The 17,728-nt window shown below is 44.2% G+C and overlaps 2 protein-coding genes across 11 annotated transcripts in view; one reads left to right on the top strand and one right to left on the bottom strand.

The window, feature by feature from the left end:
- Window positions 1–2,726: 2,726 nt before the first annotated feature.
- On the top strand, window positions 2,727–7,147 carry lgals8b (galectin 8b). 3 transcript variants are annotated; one of them, XM_025900866.1, is made up of 8 exons: window positions 2,732–2,989; window positions 3,071–3,256; window positions 5,309–5,519; window positions 5,599–5,718; window positions 5,791–5,817; window positions 5,903–5,991; window positions 6,080–6,245; window positions 6,325–7,147. In XM_025900866.1, the coding sequence occupies exons 2-8, from the start codon at window positions 3,153–3,155 to the stop codon at window positions 6,472–6,474; spliced, it is 867 nt and encodes a 288-aa protein (XP_025756651.1). In that variant the 5' UTR covers window positions 2,732–2,989; window positions 3,071–3,152; the 3' UTR covers window positions 6,475–7,147. The 3 variants fall into 3 exon arrangements, with proteins under 3 accessions (XP_019204211.1, XP_025756651.1, XP_003446254.1); XM_003446206.5 differs by having other exon boundaries at window positions 2,737–2,989; window positions 3,168–3,256; XM_019348666.2 differs by having other exon boundaries at window positions 2,727–2,989; window positions 3,168–3,256; window positions 5,599–5,817.
- A 1,126-nt stretch (window positions 7,148–8,273) lies between these two features.
- LOC100696620 (probable palmitoyltransferase ZDHHC14) overlaps window positions 8,274–17,728 on the bottom strand; it is a 49,084-nt gene continuing 39,629 nt past the window's right edge. For 4 of the 8 annotated variants that reach the window (XM_003446207.5, XM_005477687.3, XM_005477685.3 and 1 more), the window contains exons 8-10: window positions 16,301–16,410; window positions 13,553–13,658; window positions 8,806–9,276 (exon numbers count right to left, since the gene is read on the bottom strand). In XM_003446207.5, coding sequence (XP_003446255.2) covers window positions 8,806–9,276; window positions 13,553–13,658; window positions 16,301–16,410 — 687 coding nt within the window. Of the gene's footprint in view, window positions 9,277–9,841; window positions 9,865–13,552; window positions 13,659–16,300; window positions 16,411–17,728 lie in introns of all 8 variants that reach the window. The other 4 variants (XM_025900863.1, XM_025900864.1, XM_025900861.1 and 1 more) reach the window with 4 other exon arrangements.

Raw genomic sequence — 17,728 nt, 5'->3', positions numbered from 1 at the left:
TCAAGTTAATATTTTTTAAACTAATAAAAGTTAGAAAATTATTAATGAAGGTTTGTTGTACTAATGTTCACTCCAGGGGCGATTCTAGGATCAGAGCTTTGGGGGTGCTGAGCACCCAGAGAGCTGCCCAGCCAGGCAAGATAAACTTTACACGTCACGATGAGACTTCTTCCCCGTCTCTGTCAGTCCCTGCATCCTTAAATGTCTCCAGTTGTCCCGAGTTCTCTCTGACTGTCTCCTTGGTGCATTTAAACCCCTGTTCCTCCCTGTCCTCATCATCTGTTGTCTTCGTCTCCGTTATCAGTCATCATAATTTTACCATCTCTGTGCAAGTCTGCAAATTTCTTTATTAAATCATAAGATTCTTAAATGCATCAAGTCTCTCTGAGCCTGGGTCCTCGTCACAAAACATGACATCACTGTTTTGTACATTTTAACACAATTTAATCCCCACATCTGTGAAAGAAAAGCAAAACACTTTTTTTAAAGTCTGTAACAAAATCATAAATCTGATAAAGTTTATTTAAATGCTGCAAAAGAAGAATGGATTGGAATAAAAAAATACATATCCTAACCTTAATTACTGGGAGAATAATGAATGATGCTCATAGTGAGTAAAAAGTAAGCTGAGTGCATTTTTTGGACAGAGATTCACTTTTAATGTGTATGTATAATATAATACAGATACATAAAAAACACTCCCAAAACAGAATAAATTATTACAAATAAATTATTACAAAATATTAATAAAAAAATATAAAAACGGAGGCAACTTTGCCTGTGGTAGAATGTATACAATGTATGTAAAAATCTTTACTGCAGATACTAATTTTACTAATTTAATAATACTAATTTTGTGTTGTAAGATTTATGAGTTTCATGCTTTCATAGTGGTGCTTGGGAGAGCTTGACATTTTTTCTCAGGTGGTACACACTGTAAAAAGTTTGAGAAACACTGATAAGTGTATGTGTGCTTTTGGAAAACATTTAAAGCTGCAGTACAGAATCTTTGAAACAAGCTTAAAACATTTTTAGAACATAAACAGAGCATCTGCTTCTCTTTACAGCTCCTCACTCCACCAGGGCTGTTTGGCACTTTCTGATAGTGTGCAAATGTGGTGCACGTACTGCGGCAGTCATACAGACAACTGGACGGTCCAAAGGTTGGCCTACCTATTACTGGCTGAGGTTTTAGTAGAGTTGTGGCTGAACCACATAAAAATATATCATTAATTTTAATCTCCCCAATCAATGATAATGTTATGTTGGAATGTTGTTAAAGAGGGTCAAAAATGTTTCAACCAAGTTTGTTTTGCAGATTCTGTATAGCAGCTTTAATATAGGGAGACACAACTTCCTGATTGTGTGAGTAAAATCATTTTTTTTGTCTTTGTCAGTTTAACAGTTTCTGTTGTGCCTGTCACTGTTCCCTGTCTGTTTTCTTACCTGCTTCTTCCTGACCTTCTACTTTCTCCTCACGTTCCCTCTTTCCTCTCTCCCTCTTTGGACTGACAATCATACACAAATAGATTGTATTCAAATAGATGAAAAAATTACATTAATATGAAAAAATACTATTAAGATCACTAACAAAAAGTCCTCTCTCAGTCTACTTTCAACCAAAAGGCAAATAACCAAACCACACGAACATCTAATAAAAGATATAAAATATTGAAACACTGATCCAACATTATCCTTGATTGACGGATCATTTGTTCTTACACTTTTACCTGAATGTGGCTCCTTTTTTTAAAAAAAAGACTTCCTTATATCCATTATGAACCTGTCTGTCTCTCTGTACACACACACACACACACACACACACACACACACACACACACACACAACAGGAGTTATAAGGTTAATGGGCATTCAGTCAGTTAGCTAGTTAGTATCCATTTACAAAAACAGGACAGTGGTAACAACAGCAGGCTACGGACAATTTTAAGTTTTAGATTTTAAATAGGCTGTAGGAGCAACAGGACGGTCAAATGTCGCTGAATTTACTACAGAGCAGGACGGATTGTAGGGTAGCAAACATCGTCGGAAAACACGTTTTCTACACAGCAGGTTACCTGGTGTAATGTTTTTCAGCTAAAAAGAAACATGGTCTGACTCCTACCGAACTATATAAAGAGTAACTGCAGGTAAAATGCAGCTAATATGTCCTGTTTTCAGCCAGTCACACCTCCGCTCCGCTGCGTAGCTGGAACAAACCATTTTTGGGGGGGGGTTATCTATACTTTTGTTGTTGAAATGTTACGTCTCAACCAAGTACTGTATGCTTTTTATATTTTTAGTAGTGTGTCACGAAAACAGCAAATATTGTCAAAAAAGTAAGAAATCTTTGGGGGTGCTTTGATTCATTGGGAAAAAATGGGCTAAAATCGCCCCTGGTTCACTCACATTTGGTGAAAATAAGTCGGATTGTTTTAATATCTGGTTTAAAGACTGCAGAGCCTGGACATCCCTGTTATCATCATCATCATCATCATCATTATTATCATTATCGTTGTTGTTGTTGTTGTTGTTATTTCAAATACTTCCCGCTGCTCGTTTTGCCTGCAGGTGAGCGCCAGGTGTTCATTTAATTAATTAGACTCTTTAAATGCTTTGAATGAACCCTGATATTTAATTAAAACACCGGAGATCACGTGGGTTCTGTTCTCGGATGGATTATGACTGACGTCATGTACTTCCTGCAGGTTCACGTGACGTTCTCACGGTCACGTGGGTGGGCTTCATCCGTGTTGTTGTTGTTCTCGGGTCCTGATCACATGGTGGGGTTTTGCGCATGCGCGTGCTGTTAATGGCCGATGGAGAGAAGATGCCCACTGCCTCAATCCCCGTGTAGCGCAGGAGAGCTCCAGCCCGCTCCCGTTTGGCGCACATTGCGCAAACTGCCGTTTTTCCGCACAGCTGCAGGCCGCAGTCCGACACGAGAGGCCCGATGTCCGTGGCTAACGCGAAACACACGGTTCTGAATCCGGTAAGCGGATTATTATTATTATTATCATCATCTCCATCAGCCCTCTGATGGCTGCATGCTCTGTTGTCTGCACGCATGCAGCTTCTAGAGCTGCCCACACATCTGCCCACATCTGTCTGTCTGACCACACTCGAATGAAGACACGAGGCTCTCTGAGGTTTCCATGTCCGCTCTGCAGGTGATCCCATACACCGGACCCATACCTGGTGGCCTGCACCCCGGGGAGATCATCATTATCCAGGGCACCGTCCCCCCGGATGCTGACAGGTAAGATTCAAAGATTCAAATCAAACAGCAGCAGTTTGTTCTGTTCATGCAGGAAAACCTCCAAAGAAAAATTCACCCCTGCAAACATTTTCAGCTAAAAGAGAATGAAAGTTGGCCCATGACGCTGTTTTATTTACTGTATTACTGAACTCTTCCGCACCTGCTTTGCTTGATTTAAAGTTCACAATAATCCTTCTGTATATTATTCTGGGACGAAGTGCAGCATCTCAGTCCATCCTGCCTGAAACAAACCCCCCTTGTTCTGATTGGCTGCCCCTCACAAACTGTGCTCACAGACTGAGCCTGTCATGTTTGGCTTCTGTGTCTCGCTGCAGATTCAAAAACTTCATTTTGTGTTGATTTGAAAAATCATGGAAAAGTTTATTACTTTAGCTTAATAGTTTCACAAGTCGTATAATCAAAGATATTTAAAGTGCTTATTATAAACTGTGGCACCTTTCACAATCATATAGATTATATTATTGAACCACAGTTATTGATCTTTGTGTAACTTCAATGTTCCAGCTGCTGCTGATTGAGATGATTTTTATATTGCAGGGTAGTTTGTATCTGTGCAGGTGTGCTGTCACATATGTTACCGACACTGCTCTCTGTCACGTGTGCGAAATGCTCGAGAACCTGCTGACGTGAAATATTCAGTAATTCATATTTTGGTGAAATGCGTCATTGAGCAGCAGCATCACATGCGAAGCAAACGAGTGACGCTGAAAAGAGGAAGGAGAGCGAGACGAGGCTGTGGCGGTGAACAGTTTGTTTTTATTGAAATATTGTTACCACACACAGCGAGACCTGTGGTTGGTTGTTTCCAGATGTTACAGCTGTTTTGTTTGCTGATAAAATGAAACTTAAATCTGTTCTCCTGTGAGTTTGTAGCACAAATGTGTCTGACTGCAGGTGCTGTCCGTGGTTTTGATGTTGTTGATGTTACGTGATATTTTTTTGGTGTGTACAGTGTGTGTGTGTGTGTGTGTGTGAGGGCGAGAGAATGTGAGGTTGTGTATCTGCTCGGGTACGATGTGGCAACAAGGACCCAAAACCCCCGGAGCCTCTCACAGAGGCTCACTGTTCACTTCTCACTCATGCTGCAGACCTAACCTGCTCCAGAGCAGTTTGTGTTTCTAGATTAGAGATCAGCAGGTTTGAAATCATCGTCTGCTGGCCAATCAGAAAACAGTGTCACTGTTCCTGGAGCCTCACAGGGTCTGGAGGTTTTTAGCATCCAAAGTCTTTATGTTTTGAGCATCAGTAAGAAATATAGAAACTTCATTCCTGATTTATTTCCTGTAATTTTCCATAGCAACACATTGTTCTGTGATCTTTAAATATGGATGTTGCCCTAAAATGCAGTTTTTATACTTCTTTCCTTAAACGGCCCCGACGCTGCGGCTGAATCGAATGTCTCACTCACATCTAAACCTTCCTTTAATGAAGATCAGATCACTGCCAACTCTTTTCTTCCAGATTCAAATAAACTTTATGGACACAGCCTGACAGAGCAAAGCTCTGGAAGCTCACACACACAGTCTGTGTTTAACTCGTCAGAGTTTCTAATCTTACAGTTTTATCTTCGTCTGTACACTGAGCCACTTCACTGTCAGTAAACCTGTCCGTGTTTCTGATTGGTCAGATGCTGCAAACCCCCCCTCCAGCTGGGTTTACTGGGATCGCTGAGACGATGAGAAGTTACCCTGGATGTGCTGATCTGTGCACATTCAGTTCCAGTTGCAGAGAACAGGTCCAGGATCAGTTTGGATGAATTTTATGCAGTTTGATGGAAAAGTAAACAGCTGACATAAATGAGCTTGTTATTCTCTTCAGTGATCATGCATCGCTCCCAGCTCTGCTACAGTCAGGCCACTCAAAGTCTCTTTTTCTTTAATCACACCTGTTCTTCCAACTGGGTTCAGGATAAAAGGATGGAGTTACCATCACACCTCCATCCACGTGGAGTTTGTTTAGGTTAAACGTTGATGCACGACAGCACGGCATCATTTAATAATCGGCAGTCAAACTGTGGCATCCTTTGTGCAGGTTTCAGATCAACCTGTCGAGCGGCTGCAGCACCAAACCGCGCTCTGACGTCGCCCTCCACTTCAGCCCTCGCTTCAAAGGCTCGCCCTGCGTGGTGTGCAACTCCCTGCTGCAGGAGAGCTGGGGCAGAGAGGAGACGCTCCACCAGCTGCCCTACAAGCGCGGCGCCCCCTTTGAGACGATCATCCTGGTGCACGAAGACGTCTTCAAGGTCGGTGAGCCCGAGCTGGTAGAGATGAAGGTAAGCCCGCGTGTGGAACCGAAAGATAATGCTCCGTGTTCACCTGCAGGTGGCGGTAAATGGAGCTCACCTGCTGGAATACAAGCACAGAATTCCTCTGAACAGGGTCGACACCTTCTCCATCTGTGGGAAAGTCAGGGTGCACGCTATCGGCTACATCCCAAACTCAGTGAGTACATATCAGTCTCATATTTTAGGTTTTTTCCCGCTCTGGTCTAAATGTGCGGTTTCTCCCTCTCAGGCAATATACTCTGAATCAGGTGACCTGGTGAGTTTTTACCTTTAAACTGCTAAAACTCGATCACATGTCCAAACTCTTATCAGACGTTTAGAAGGTTTCACTGCTGTTTCAGAGCCTCCCTTACAAAGGCAGCATCCTCAAAGGCCTGAGCCCAGGACAGCACATCACAATAAAAGGGCAGGTCAGCATGTATCCTCACAGGTAAACATTCAGACACGTATATGAATCTGTGTGCGAGCTATCCAGGACCGACCATCTCACAGTGATGCACGCTCATACGTTGCTCCAGTTTTACCGTGAACCTCCGGAACAGCCGGACGGAGAACATCGCTCTCCACCTGAACCCCCGCATGAAGTCCGGCGTGTTCATCAGGAACTCGTACCTGGGTGAGTCCTGGGGTCAGGAGGAGCGGGAGCTGCCCTTCTTTCCATTCTCCTCAGGAGAATACTTTGAGGTAAGGACCACCTGCAGCTTCTCAGCATTTTTAAGGCCTTCTGGTTCGTCTGAGACTCGATTTTAAATTTCTTCCTCAGATCCTTCTCCTCTGTCAGCCCCATCAGTTCAAGCTGGCGGTGAACGGCTCGCACCTGTTCGAGTTCAGACACCGGGTGCAGGACCTGAGCAGCATCGACCAGCTGGAGATCATGGGAGACCTGGAGCTCAGCGACATCAAGCTGTGGTGACTCACACGGAAACCGGCGTCACCGACGCTTCTCGGTTCTGGTTATCGTGCTAAATTAGCTTAGCCACAGCGGCCTGGGCGATGGTTTTAAGCTAGTCTGGCACGGAGGCCGTGGACGGGTCCTAAATGAACGGTTTCCAGATGAGACTGGATGGTGCATGACGGTAAGCCGTGCTGCAGACTGTGGTGTCCCTGGACCGTTTCTTCTCTTGTCTCTAGTGCATCTCTGCTGTGATACAGCCTGTGTAACTAAACCAGGAAATAAATGTGAATGTTAAGAAGCTCTCAACACCTGGCTCTGCTTACATGTTAATTATAAGACGGTCAGCAAAACAGTGAAATAAATATAAGGACTACATTCTTCTGTACAGATCATATACAAAAAAAATCCAGGAAGTGCAGTTTTTACTGCATCATTGCGGTCACAGCTTTCATTTCCATTTGTTTATATAATTTTAAAATAATATTTGCAACTTATGAAAATGTCCCACACACCTGACACGCAGCAGTGGGTGCAGCATGGGATAATAATATTTAAATAGTCAGAGCAGCGACTATTTAAAAGCTAAAGCTCCCTCTCATCTCCTTTACGATCGCCTGTGGTTAAAAATGTAACCAAATCACGCTGTATGTACCACACATTATTTAATGACAAATAAAAGTGTTGCTGTTATCATTCTGTTATCATTCTAACCTGAGGATGACCAGAAGCCTTCAGCGATTCTTCACCTCCTTAGATTTTAAGAGTGTGCAGCTGATGCACCAATCACAGCCCACGTCCATCACTGGGAGCCTTTTTTAATACGATAGCCTCACATGTTCGCCGGCCTCTGGATTTAGACCGCCCATAGCAAAGATTTAAAAGTATTCCCACACATGCTGATGAATACGTTTTCCTCCATATCTGTGTCCCCGTCTTTGGTAATAAAACATGTTAATAAAAACAAAATAAACCTGAATTTCATTCATAATAGAACAGAAAATATCATGTTCCTCGGCACAGAAATGTGAAGATTTCAAACCTGTGCAGCCTTTAAAAACATGTTGCTGCCCTCAAATTCAAAATTAGCCCATTTTTCTTAATGCGCTTCATCTTCTCAGTTTAAATATTTAATGGTTTTTGTTTACGTTCTATTATGAATAAATTATGGGTTTAAGAAGCATATCCTTGTTATTATTTATATTTTACTTCCTCCCAACTTTCAGGAATTGTGTTTGGAGTTCTTTAACTTCACAAACACAAACATGGTCCCACTGCAGAGGGGTCACATGGGGTCAAAGACTCATCACGAGGCTCAGATATGAACTTCAGGGATCCTTAAATAATAATGTGATTTTTGCTCGTAACTGCAGACCAACAAAGAACTGTGCGAGTCATCCCGCCGTCTTTGAGCCTTTAAAGTCAGCTTATAGCTGGTGTGACCAACATCACACCAATGCTAGTAAACATGAGACGCACTGACATCATTTCCTGTTTGTTTAATAAAAGAACGTAAATTAAAAAATTCAATCTCAGCTGCAGTGTTTCTGCTCGACCACAAGGGGGTGGAAGAGGATTAAAGTGGGAGTGTCAGCTCGGGCCTTCTACCAACCAATCGTCTTTTCTTTGGCCACATACTGACTGACCTTCTGAGGTGTGCGGACCCACAGCTCGTCTGCTTCAGGTCTTTTCTGTGCGTCCGGCTCACAGAGCTCCTGAAAATCATCCATAAATGTTGAAACTTGATTTGAATGCGTCTCACTGAAGGCGGCTTTCACCGCCACGACTCACATCACGCCTTCAACAGAAACACAGTCGAATGTGATAAAAAGATGGTTTTATTAATATCCACAGGAAATATAATCTGTAAATTGTAATAACCATGGTACAGTACAACAGTCTCTTTTACATAGAAAAGCTTGATGATATGCAACATGAAGACATCAACCATCGCACTGCTGACAATGTCCAAGAAAAAAAGGCAAGAAGACACCGTCCAATCAGCAACGGGCACACAGGAGAAAGCTTTAGAAAAGGAGTGCGTCAGAGCTGCGACACTCAGCCTTCTCACCCAAACTTTTATTTTGGAATTTTTTTTTGCTTGAAATGGAACAAAAACCTGAAACGTCTCCTGTGAAGTTTCCAAAGAGTTAACGGATTAAACTTCCCCGGAGTTTCAAACAAAAATAACAGGAATGATCTTCCGGTTCCAGCTGAGACGTTTGGGAAGAAAAACGTCTGAGACAAATCTGATTTAGGTCCACAGGTTCCAGCAGCTGAGTTTAAACCACCACCTGTGAGCACGGGTGGGGGTCAGCTGATTTCAGTGATCTCAGTGTTTTCATTAGGGCGTCAGACGGAGCTGAGCTTCACCAGCCCTCTGACAGAGTCCTCGTGCAGCGAGTCCTGGCTGGCCGGGTCGTAGAAGCCGGCCTGCGCCGTGTGGCTGTGGCCCATCGGGCTGCCGCAGTGAAGCATGCCGGGCGGCGACGGCACTTCCTCTGGCGTAAGGAAGTGGTGCTGGAACACCGACTCCTGCAGGGGGTTGCTGTGGTTGTGTGTGAGAGTGTGTCCGTGGACCGGCAGCTTGTCAGTGGCCTCGTGGCAGCTTAAGCTGGAGGTGGAGTTCGGAGGGGTGGGCTGGCCGAGGGGCAGCGAGGTGCAAGGCCCCGTCAGGGCGAGAGAGGCGCGGCCAGTTAGCGTCCCTCCGTTTTCCGGGGATGTGGTTAGGATGACGGGCTCGCTGCTCTGGTGCTGGAGTAGCGGGGTGGCGGCGGCCTGCAAAACGAATTTGGTGCTCTGAATGCACTGGTCTTGGTCACACTGAGAGAAAGCGCCAACGAGGAGAAGGGAGATGAGGGAGGGGGAGTGCAGGTCAAAGCAACAGACATGGGGGGGGGGATGGCAGTGATGCAGAGTTTGAAAATTGCACAGAGGCAAAGAAGAAAACACCAACGAAAGGAAGGCGTGAAGACGACAAAGGAGGGAAGGGAGAGAAAGAAAGAGAAGGTGTTAGTGCCCCGTTAGGATGCAGAGCCACACAAACAGCCGCTCAGGTCAATACACAGAGCTGCTATTAAGTCCCTGCTTCATGGCCTATTGATCGTCATCGCCTCGCTGTGGATGTGTCAATAACGAGCGGTAACTGGGTTAGGACGCCGAGAGTCGGCGATAACACACATCAGCCACAGAGAGATGAGCTTTAACCCCGAGAGCCGTTTGTCACCACAAAGTCATCAATGTTACAGACCGGCTGCAGATGAAAAGCCCACAGGGTGTGAGAGGTACCCGAAATTAAAAGCATAATAATCAGGACGAGCCCCGTGCCGCTCCCGAAGCCTCACAGAGAGGAAATGTGAAGCACACAGGTTCGTCCTCCATATCTCACCTTTCTGCCTCAATCTCACTGACCTGAAAAGAGCAGATTACAGACATGATGTAAACACAGGCCGGGCGACCTTTGACAGCAGAACAGAGGTGCTTTTAAGTGCTATCCGTCCTCCACGTATCGACTTACGGAAGCTAGGCTCAGGTTGTTGCACTGCAACGACAGAAAACACGCTCACCTCCACGTTAGCGCCACGCTACGTCATCGGCATTTGATGGAAAATAAAAATAGAGTGCTGTCAGGCTTTGTGAACACTGACTGACTCATCGTTGGCAGGAAGGCAGAAACAATATGTAGACAGGCTGCTGACCGCAGGCCGTGTTCACATTCCTGTAATCCCAACATGAAGCCCACATTTACACCTTACTCTGGTTTGGCCTCAGTAGAAGGAGACGCAGCACTTTATTTTCTCTGAACCATAGAGCACGAAACCTGAGAGTAATCTTGTGGGGTCACGAAATCTGACCTTTACACTAATGTGCGAGCCTCTCTCAGAGTGACTCAGACACTGATGCATGGTTCGATCAAACCAGACGCTCAGCTGTAGGAGCAGAGAGCACAGCAGCGTTTCTGTTTGTATTTAGGACAGTTTTATTTGCGGTCACGTGTCGAGTACAGCCAGGTAAACAGATTTTGTGTCGACCAACATGCCGTCGTTTGTTCTTCGTCAGATTTACTGATTCTACTTGGAGCTCAGCTCTCGCAGCGTGCTCAGCGTGTTGTACAAAGCCGATTCTACTTGTGTTTCATATTTAAACAAATCTGAAGAGGACTGGAGATTCAGCAGGTGAGTCCTGCTCGATGTTCAGAGATTAGTCACACGTGTTATTCCCGACAACATTAACTGATCATGAGTCAGACAGTGGTCTGGGACATTGGAACGTCTGACCCGAGCTCTCTGAAGGTCCGAGATGCTTTGCGAGATCTTCCCTCCTGCAGGACTTAGTCCCAGATTAAAGTGGGAGGCCTGTGACGACTGCAGTCAGTCTCTCTCCCTTTACTGAGTCAAATCCAGAAAGCAGGGTTTGTTTATCAAAGCGCAATGACATCGTTTCAACACGCAGTTACCGTGGCAACAGCTTAAAAAGTCTCCTCTGTCAATTTAAAGCTGCATCACAAAGAAACAAACGCGCGTTTGCCAACACGGAGCTAAAAATGGCCGGCTTAACGTGCGACACACACCAACAACAAAACAACACACACAAAGACGTGCTTCGTGTGCGCGCTCCAACCTGCCAACACTGACTCTTTGCTTTTAATCAAAAATCTGATTTAAATGCACTGAAAAACATCGTTGTACACACTGGTCCCACAGCTGACGGCGTCCAGACAAACAGCCAGGACGGCTGTGGCCGCTCATCATGACCCCTACAGAAGACAGATGGTGGTTATTTGTGGACGTGCTAACGTTGGGGAATGTTCCCGTGGCTTTCAGCCCAACACAACGGTCCATTCAAGAGATCATGACTGATGACGTCAGTGTTTAACATCTCAGAGAATAACCAGGACGAGGTCGAGCCTGGGTGCCAACAAGGACACGACAGAGGGGAAGATGTTCAGTAGATGTGTGGAGGAGGTAAACTGGACCCTACGAGTGAGGCGGGACTCAGCCTGACACTGCAGGAAAACCTGTTCACGGCCTGCGGTGTGATCTCCATTCTCACCTTTTCATAGGCCTGCTGCAGTGACAGACACATTTGGATGATGTTCATTCAGCCTCAAACACATTCAACACTTTTCTTTTTTTGGGCAGGAGAAGAAAAATAATGTTGGAATAAATTTGTTGTTTTCATTTCTATCTGCACAAATCTGAATATGAAAAGTCTGCAGAGCCAAAATAATGTTTGTTTGTTCCCTGATGATGTAATGTTTCATATCAAGGGCCAGATTTACTCAGCGGGGTCAGTTAGGTGAGGTTAGTTTGGGTGACATACAACAGTTGCAGTTTTCTAAACACAGACGAGCTCCATGTCAATATCAAGCACAAAAAAATAAGACATGCTTCTTGTCCTGTTGGTGCAATTAGCAGTAAACTGCATCTCAAACTTTGTAACTCAGTTTAAACACTTGATTTAAATATTTTCTTCTCTATATTTTGTGCAAAGGAACATCCAAAGACAGCGTCCGCCCCTCTGTAATCTTGGCTCTGTGTTTGTTGTCAATACTGACAGTATTTCGTTTTAGTTTGTGCACAAAGCTAATCTGCGAATTGAAAAAGTTGAACAAACATCCTCCAAATGTGCCGATTCCAGGAGTTTCCATAAGATTTCAAAGTGAGCGTCTTAAACATCCTGACGATGAGCAGCTGACCAGAAATCAGAGACTGCACGCCACCACATCACCAAAACCTTCACGGTTTCTGCTGACCTGACTTAAAGAAACATGACGTGGTTCATGCAGACTCTGAGAACTCGCCCGCTGTAATCCAGAGCAGATTCATCCATTTCAATCTAGCGATGAGAAACACTAGCTGGATTTACTTTCCCCGACCAGAAAAAAAAACAAGCGGTGTGTGTGATTCAGGGCGTCCAGCCTCCGTGCCTGGGCAGAGTTATCCGGCCAGCACGGGATGCCTCAATATTCCTCAATCTGACATCATCATTAGAGGGTCGACCGTCGGCATTGTTCACGACAGCCGCACGAGGACCGGCCAGGACAACCTGATCCACGCCGGAACCAGATTTGTTCCACACGTGCGCGAAAACAGACGTACTTCCTGTCAATGCTGAAATGACAGCAATAATTAACTCGTAAAAACCATGTAGGAGTCGGATTAAAACTATTAAACTGTTTCTACCTGACAGCTGTAACTTTTTAACACTGAAGCACGTCTCCCCTCTCTGAGTCAGTTTATTAGATTAGGACGTTTCACATTTAATAAACATTTGATCTTCATTGGTCTAATTCTTCAGCCACACATACTGATATAATAATGTTTAAAGACACAGTCTTTGCTACAATAATAATAATAACAATAAACTTCACAATTTGTGTACATGGATCAAAAAGTTCACTTGAAAAGTTTTAATTTAATTTCTGTTTAATTAGTTCCATATATAAGAACCAAAGCAAGAAAAAGTAATTTTTTTAAAAATTTATAACAAAAATAAATGTTCTATTTCATAACCAGTAAAATCAAAATTTTATGTAATGCTTAAACACAAGCCATTTCATCTTACAGCAAAAATGTCAAGGGCTTTTACTGTGAAAGGAACAGGAAGAAGGCCTTTTCGCACATGTAGAACAAATCAGGTGCAGATTATACACTCACTGCAACTTTATGTAAACTCTCTAAAGTTAGGAAGCAGCTTGACGATTAAAATGAAACTCAACTCTTTAAAGTATTTTAGCTTCTAGTTACTGAAATACTGCGGTCTTTATTATCCTCTCTTTGCACAGGGTGGCTCTTATTGTGAAGCAGTTACAGAAACAGATTTGTGCTCGTTCGTTTAAACGTATATAAAGGGCAGAACCAAACATCTGTCATGTCCAGCAGGAGTGAGCTGCACACGTCTCATCAACAACATGACTGAGAGAAAAATGGATTTCGTGGTTTAGTTTATTTGGTTATGGTTTCGCCATGAAAAGAGATGAAACACTGTTCTGTGCCATTTCTGACACAGTGATATATGCTGCATAAAGCTGCATTTGGAGGGGAGAGGGAGGGGGAGGGGGACGGTGGTGGAGTCGGTGGTCGGTTGACAGTCTTACCATGTGGCTCTGCTGAGACTGGGTGGAGCCATACATAGTGATACCATTGGTTGGTGGTGCCAACTGTGGCACGTCTGCCTCGACGAAGCCGCGTCTGTCGATGAGACTAATGAGAGAAAAGCCGAGAGCATGGTTACCGTCAGCAAACATTACACAGCAAAGGTCACTCAGCAGCACAATAAGACAGCACAACGCTCCGACAGGTCCGACCCGCTTTAACCAAGAAGGAAGGAAAAGGTCGAGCTGATCTCGCTGCGGGTCAGCAGACGACCAAACAAAGGAAAGGAATGAAACTGATTTTGGGGGAATGAACAAAAGAGCTTTGTCACTCTAACAGAGTGACTTTTATTAAACTCTGACCCTGAGGTTTCACTGTTGACGATAAAAAGCAAAGATAACTACTGTGTGTGGTGTGAACTGTTTTCTGATACCCCTGCTGGAGGTCAGGAAATACCAGCTTCTAAAATGATTTAAATACAGTCTCAGATGAACAACACATGACCCGTTCCAGCGTGTCATCATTTAACAAACAGCCCTGTGAAAAACTGAGCCCGCCCCATGATTCAGTAGCTTGTAGCGACACCTTTGGCTGCAGTAATTTAAAGTAATGACTTTCTGTGACAGTGTTGTCCTCTTTCTTTGCAGCGTTGCTCTCATTCAGTTGTGCAGACATGTTTTATGCACAGCTCTCTGAAGGTGCCACTACAGTATTCAGTCAGGGTTGAGGTTGGACTTTCACTGGACCGTCGCTGCTGTGTGTGGGATCACTGTCCTGTTGATGACCTCGTGCCCACACCCTGTGGCTCTGGGCACATTGCCCTCTGCCAGCCTGCTGACAGTCGGTCATGCTCGGATGCTTCAGACCAGCAAACTACCAAAACTTGTGCTTTATAGAAGTGCTCGCACTGCTGGCTGTTACTTAAAGAAAGGTCTTAGTTTTTGTTAAATAATCACTGAGACTGTACTATGTCACCTGAGGTTGTATTTGCCTCATTTTAAGAGCAGCTAATCTTATAATGCCCTGATATGCAGCACCTTGGAGGTAAATGAGGGCGTACTTTCTTTTCACTGTGACTGCACAGTCGTTCATCTGTGGAGCGAACCATCATTTCCAACCCAAGGTTAATGCTGCACAGCTCTGACATAGCTGGTTAGAGAACAACCTGCTGAACTGTGCACAGTGATGGCTCTGTGCGATGATAGGGGCTATTTATCAGCCAAACACAGGCTGATCGGACACAGCTGAGGCATCAAGCTCGATAATAATTTAACACAAAGTGTTGACGGCGAGTTCCAGCAGGACTGAGCTGGAATTAAGCAGAAACCTGCAGTTTGATGCATTTGAAAGTGTGAGAATCTGTGCAGGGATTAAAACAAAAGGCTTTTGTCTCTGTGGGTCTGAGCTCACTCAGTCCGAGAGTCCGGTGAGGCCAGCTGTGCGACGCCTGTGGCCACACACACGAACACACACACACACACACACACGGCAGCCACCTGTGCGCCGAGGACTCTCCTTTGCCACCCGCTGCAGCCGTTATGGGAGATGTACAGCTTGTGACGGCAAAAGCACAGAACAGCCAAACACACTGACACATCACTGCTGTTCTTATACATGTGGATATACTGAGGAACTCTGCAGGTACTTAAATGCAACGTTAAAAGCTGCAAATTCCTCAGGATAAAAAGATATTTGTGCTGCTCTGACAGTCGATCAGAGGTGGCGCCTCATTTCTAACCACGAAATCAGAGGAAACTGCAACTTCGGGTTCTTGGATGAGTAATGAGAATTAGCGCTGACGGGGAAACAGAATCAAATGAATTTGCAGAATAATCACCATCTTCTGAAACATTAAAACCAACCACAGAGAAAACTTTGAATCTCTGTAAAACCTGCAGCAGAGAAAAGAAACTGCAATAAGAACGAGGAAGCTGAAACTGGAAGAAAAAGAAATGAGGAATGGAAACAGAATTCATGAAACTACTGATTCCTTGTTTCAGACAGAGTTTTCTTACCTACATAATCTTTAGTCATGTAAAGTACAGTTTGCCTTCAGGACTTCTTTGTCTTTAAGCTTTTCTAAGGTTCGGTATTTAAAGGTGGAATGTGGTATTGTGGGGAGACCTTTCACTCTCCTTTAGTGGAAAAATATGAGAAGTACAATATCTAATCTACAAAGTAAGGAACATGGATGATGTGTTTGACAGAATGTGGAGTTGTACGATGGAAAACTAAAGTAATGACTTCCTGTGTTGTTCCTTCATGTGATAAGTTTTAAAGGTTGTCCACATGTGCAGGCATAAGGAGGAGCAGTATGTCGACATATACAGATGGGGAACTGAAATCTACCCTAGCACATAAGAACGATGCCGGGGGGGAAAGTGCAGTCGCACAGACACGAGCTGACAGCTGCTCTGTGTTTTTGTTCGATCACATGGGCAGAAAAGTATAAAAATCTAATCAATGTGGGAAACTTTGATCTCGGATTTGGTTGAAATAGGCCTGAAATGCTTTGCAGTATCTTTGCTATGTTTAGAGAAAAGGCGGCAGGCAGGCTCATTTCACAGCAGCTCCTCACATCAAACACTTCTGAGTAACAGTTTTATTTTTGCCTTTGGAGAAAACGGAAAACTACGATGACACAGTGATGGCTTTTCCCCCCCAGAGCAGGGAACGATAGGCCTTTTGTCCTCATCTGACCATCGAGGAATGGGTACATCGCCTCACAGAAACACCCACACCCAGCCTACCTCGGTGGCAGGGGTCCACACAGCGCTGCGCAGCAGTTGGTGAATATGTTGCCATAGCTGTAGGGGTTATAGTTGTCCTTCCCTCTTTTAGATGACCATGAACCTTTTATCTGCAGAGATGCAAAGCTTCAGTGAGACAGATAAATATCCAAAGTGTCACAGATAAACAGACACCGCTGTTTGTGTCTAGTCTGGAGCTCAAGCGGGCCGTGCGCACTTCTGTCCTGTGACCTTGAAAATTATCAGCGCCATTCTTGAACCAGCTGAGCTCACCGACGAAGCTCAAGCACCACTCACTCACAGTCTGACTGAGAAAGGAAGTTAGAGCTCCAGCTGTGAGTCCATGCTTCTGTGCAGCTTATGAACACACACCATACAGATGAGCAAATAAGCAGAAATAATATTAAAAACACTTCTTGTAAAAGGATTCAAATGCACAGATCAGTGTGTTTGCAGTTTCCAGATTTTCAGGCGAGCAAGGAGCACCAACGTCACTGAGAACACTGAACTTTAAAGCTGGTTTTACAAAACAGTCACAAATCAGAATCTCTGATTGAAACAATTAAAAAACAACTAAATGTGATGAGCTGGAATTTTAGAAGCTAATTTTGAATTTTATGACGGGAATATGCTTCCAAAAAGAGTTGGGACACGGACATGTTTACGTTGTTTCAAACATTATAAATAACCACATCATTATTTCATTAATTCGGTTGAAATACTTCATTGGTCGTGTGTCCAGACACATGACAGAATGCACGTGCAGAAATACGCCCCACCCACCCACACACACCCACACACTTCAGCATTAATGAGGCCTTTACACATTTTATTCAAGCTGCACCAACACACACTCACGATGTCCGGCTCCTGTGTCGGCTGTTGAACTGTTCTCTCTCCTCTTTCCTCCACAGGAAACAACCCCAAATTGTCCAATTTTTGTTACCCATAAATATCTGGTCCAGAGGTCAGTGACCTCAGTGACCTCAGTGACCTCATGGCTCAGGGCCAGCGTAAAAGAATAATAATAATAATGATAATTTTGGGTGACCATTTACAGCTACCACAGTTATGCATTTACGTGTGAAGCAAACAGGCTTAAACAACTCATCGATGTTTTTGATCATTTCTATCAGAATTTAAAATTGAAACTGTTTCAGGAAAATGAAACAACGAAACTTTGCTTAGTGTTGAGGAAAACTGCAGGAAGGCGACGCGCGTGCTGCAGAATGTGAGAACGAGCGTTTCCCTCACATTTGTGACAAAAAATAGAAACGTGCTCTGTGAATAACAACTTTTCAAAGACTTGGCTTCCGTTTCTCCACAGTGAAAAGACTAACAGCACAGCGGCAGTGAATGCGATCACATGTGTAATTTAAATATGAGCTCGTCTTTGTCTCTCGGGCCAGTAAAACTCTGATCCGCTGC

The sequence above is a fragment of the Oreochromis niloticus genome, linkage group LG19 (genome assembly GCF_001858045.2).
Source record: "Oreochromis niloticus isolate F11D_XX linkage group LG19, O_niloticus_UMD_NMBU, whole genome shotgun sequence".
Classification (NCBI taxonomy): Eukaryota; Metazoa; Chordata; class Actinopteri; order Cichliformes; family Cichlidae; genus Oreochromis; species Oreochromis niloticus.
The sequence above is the reverse complement of the archived record's forward strand: the minus strand, read 5'-3'. Positions and strand labels throughout refer to the sequence as shown.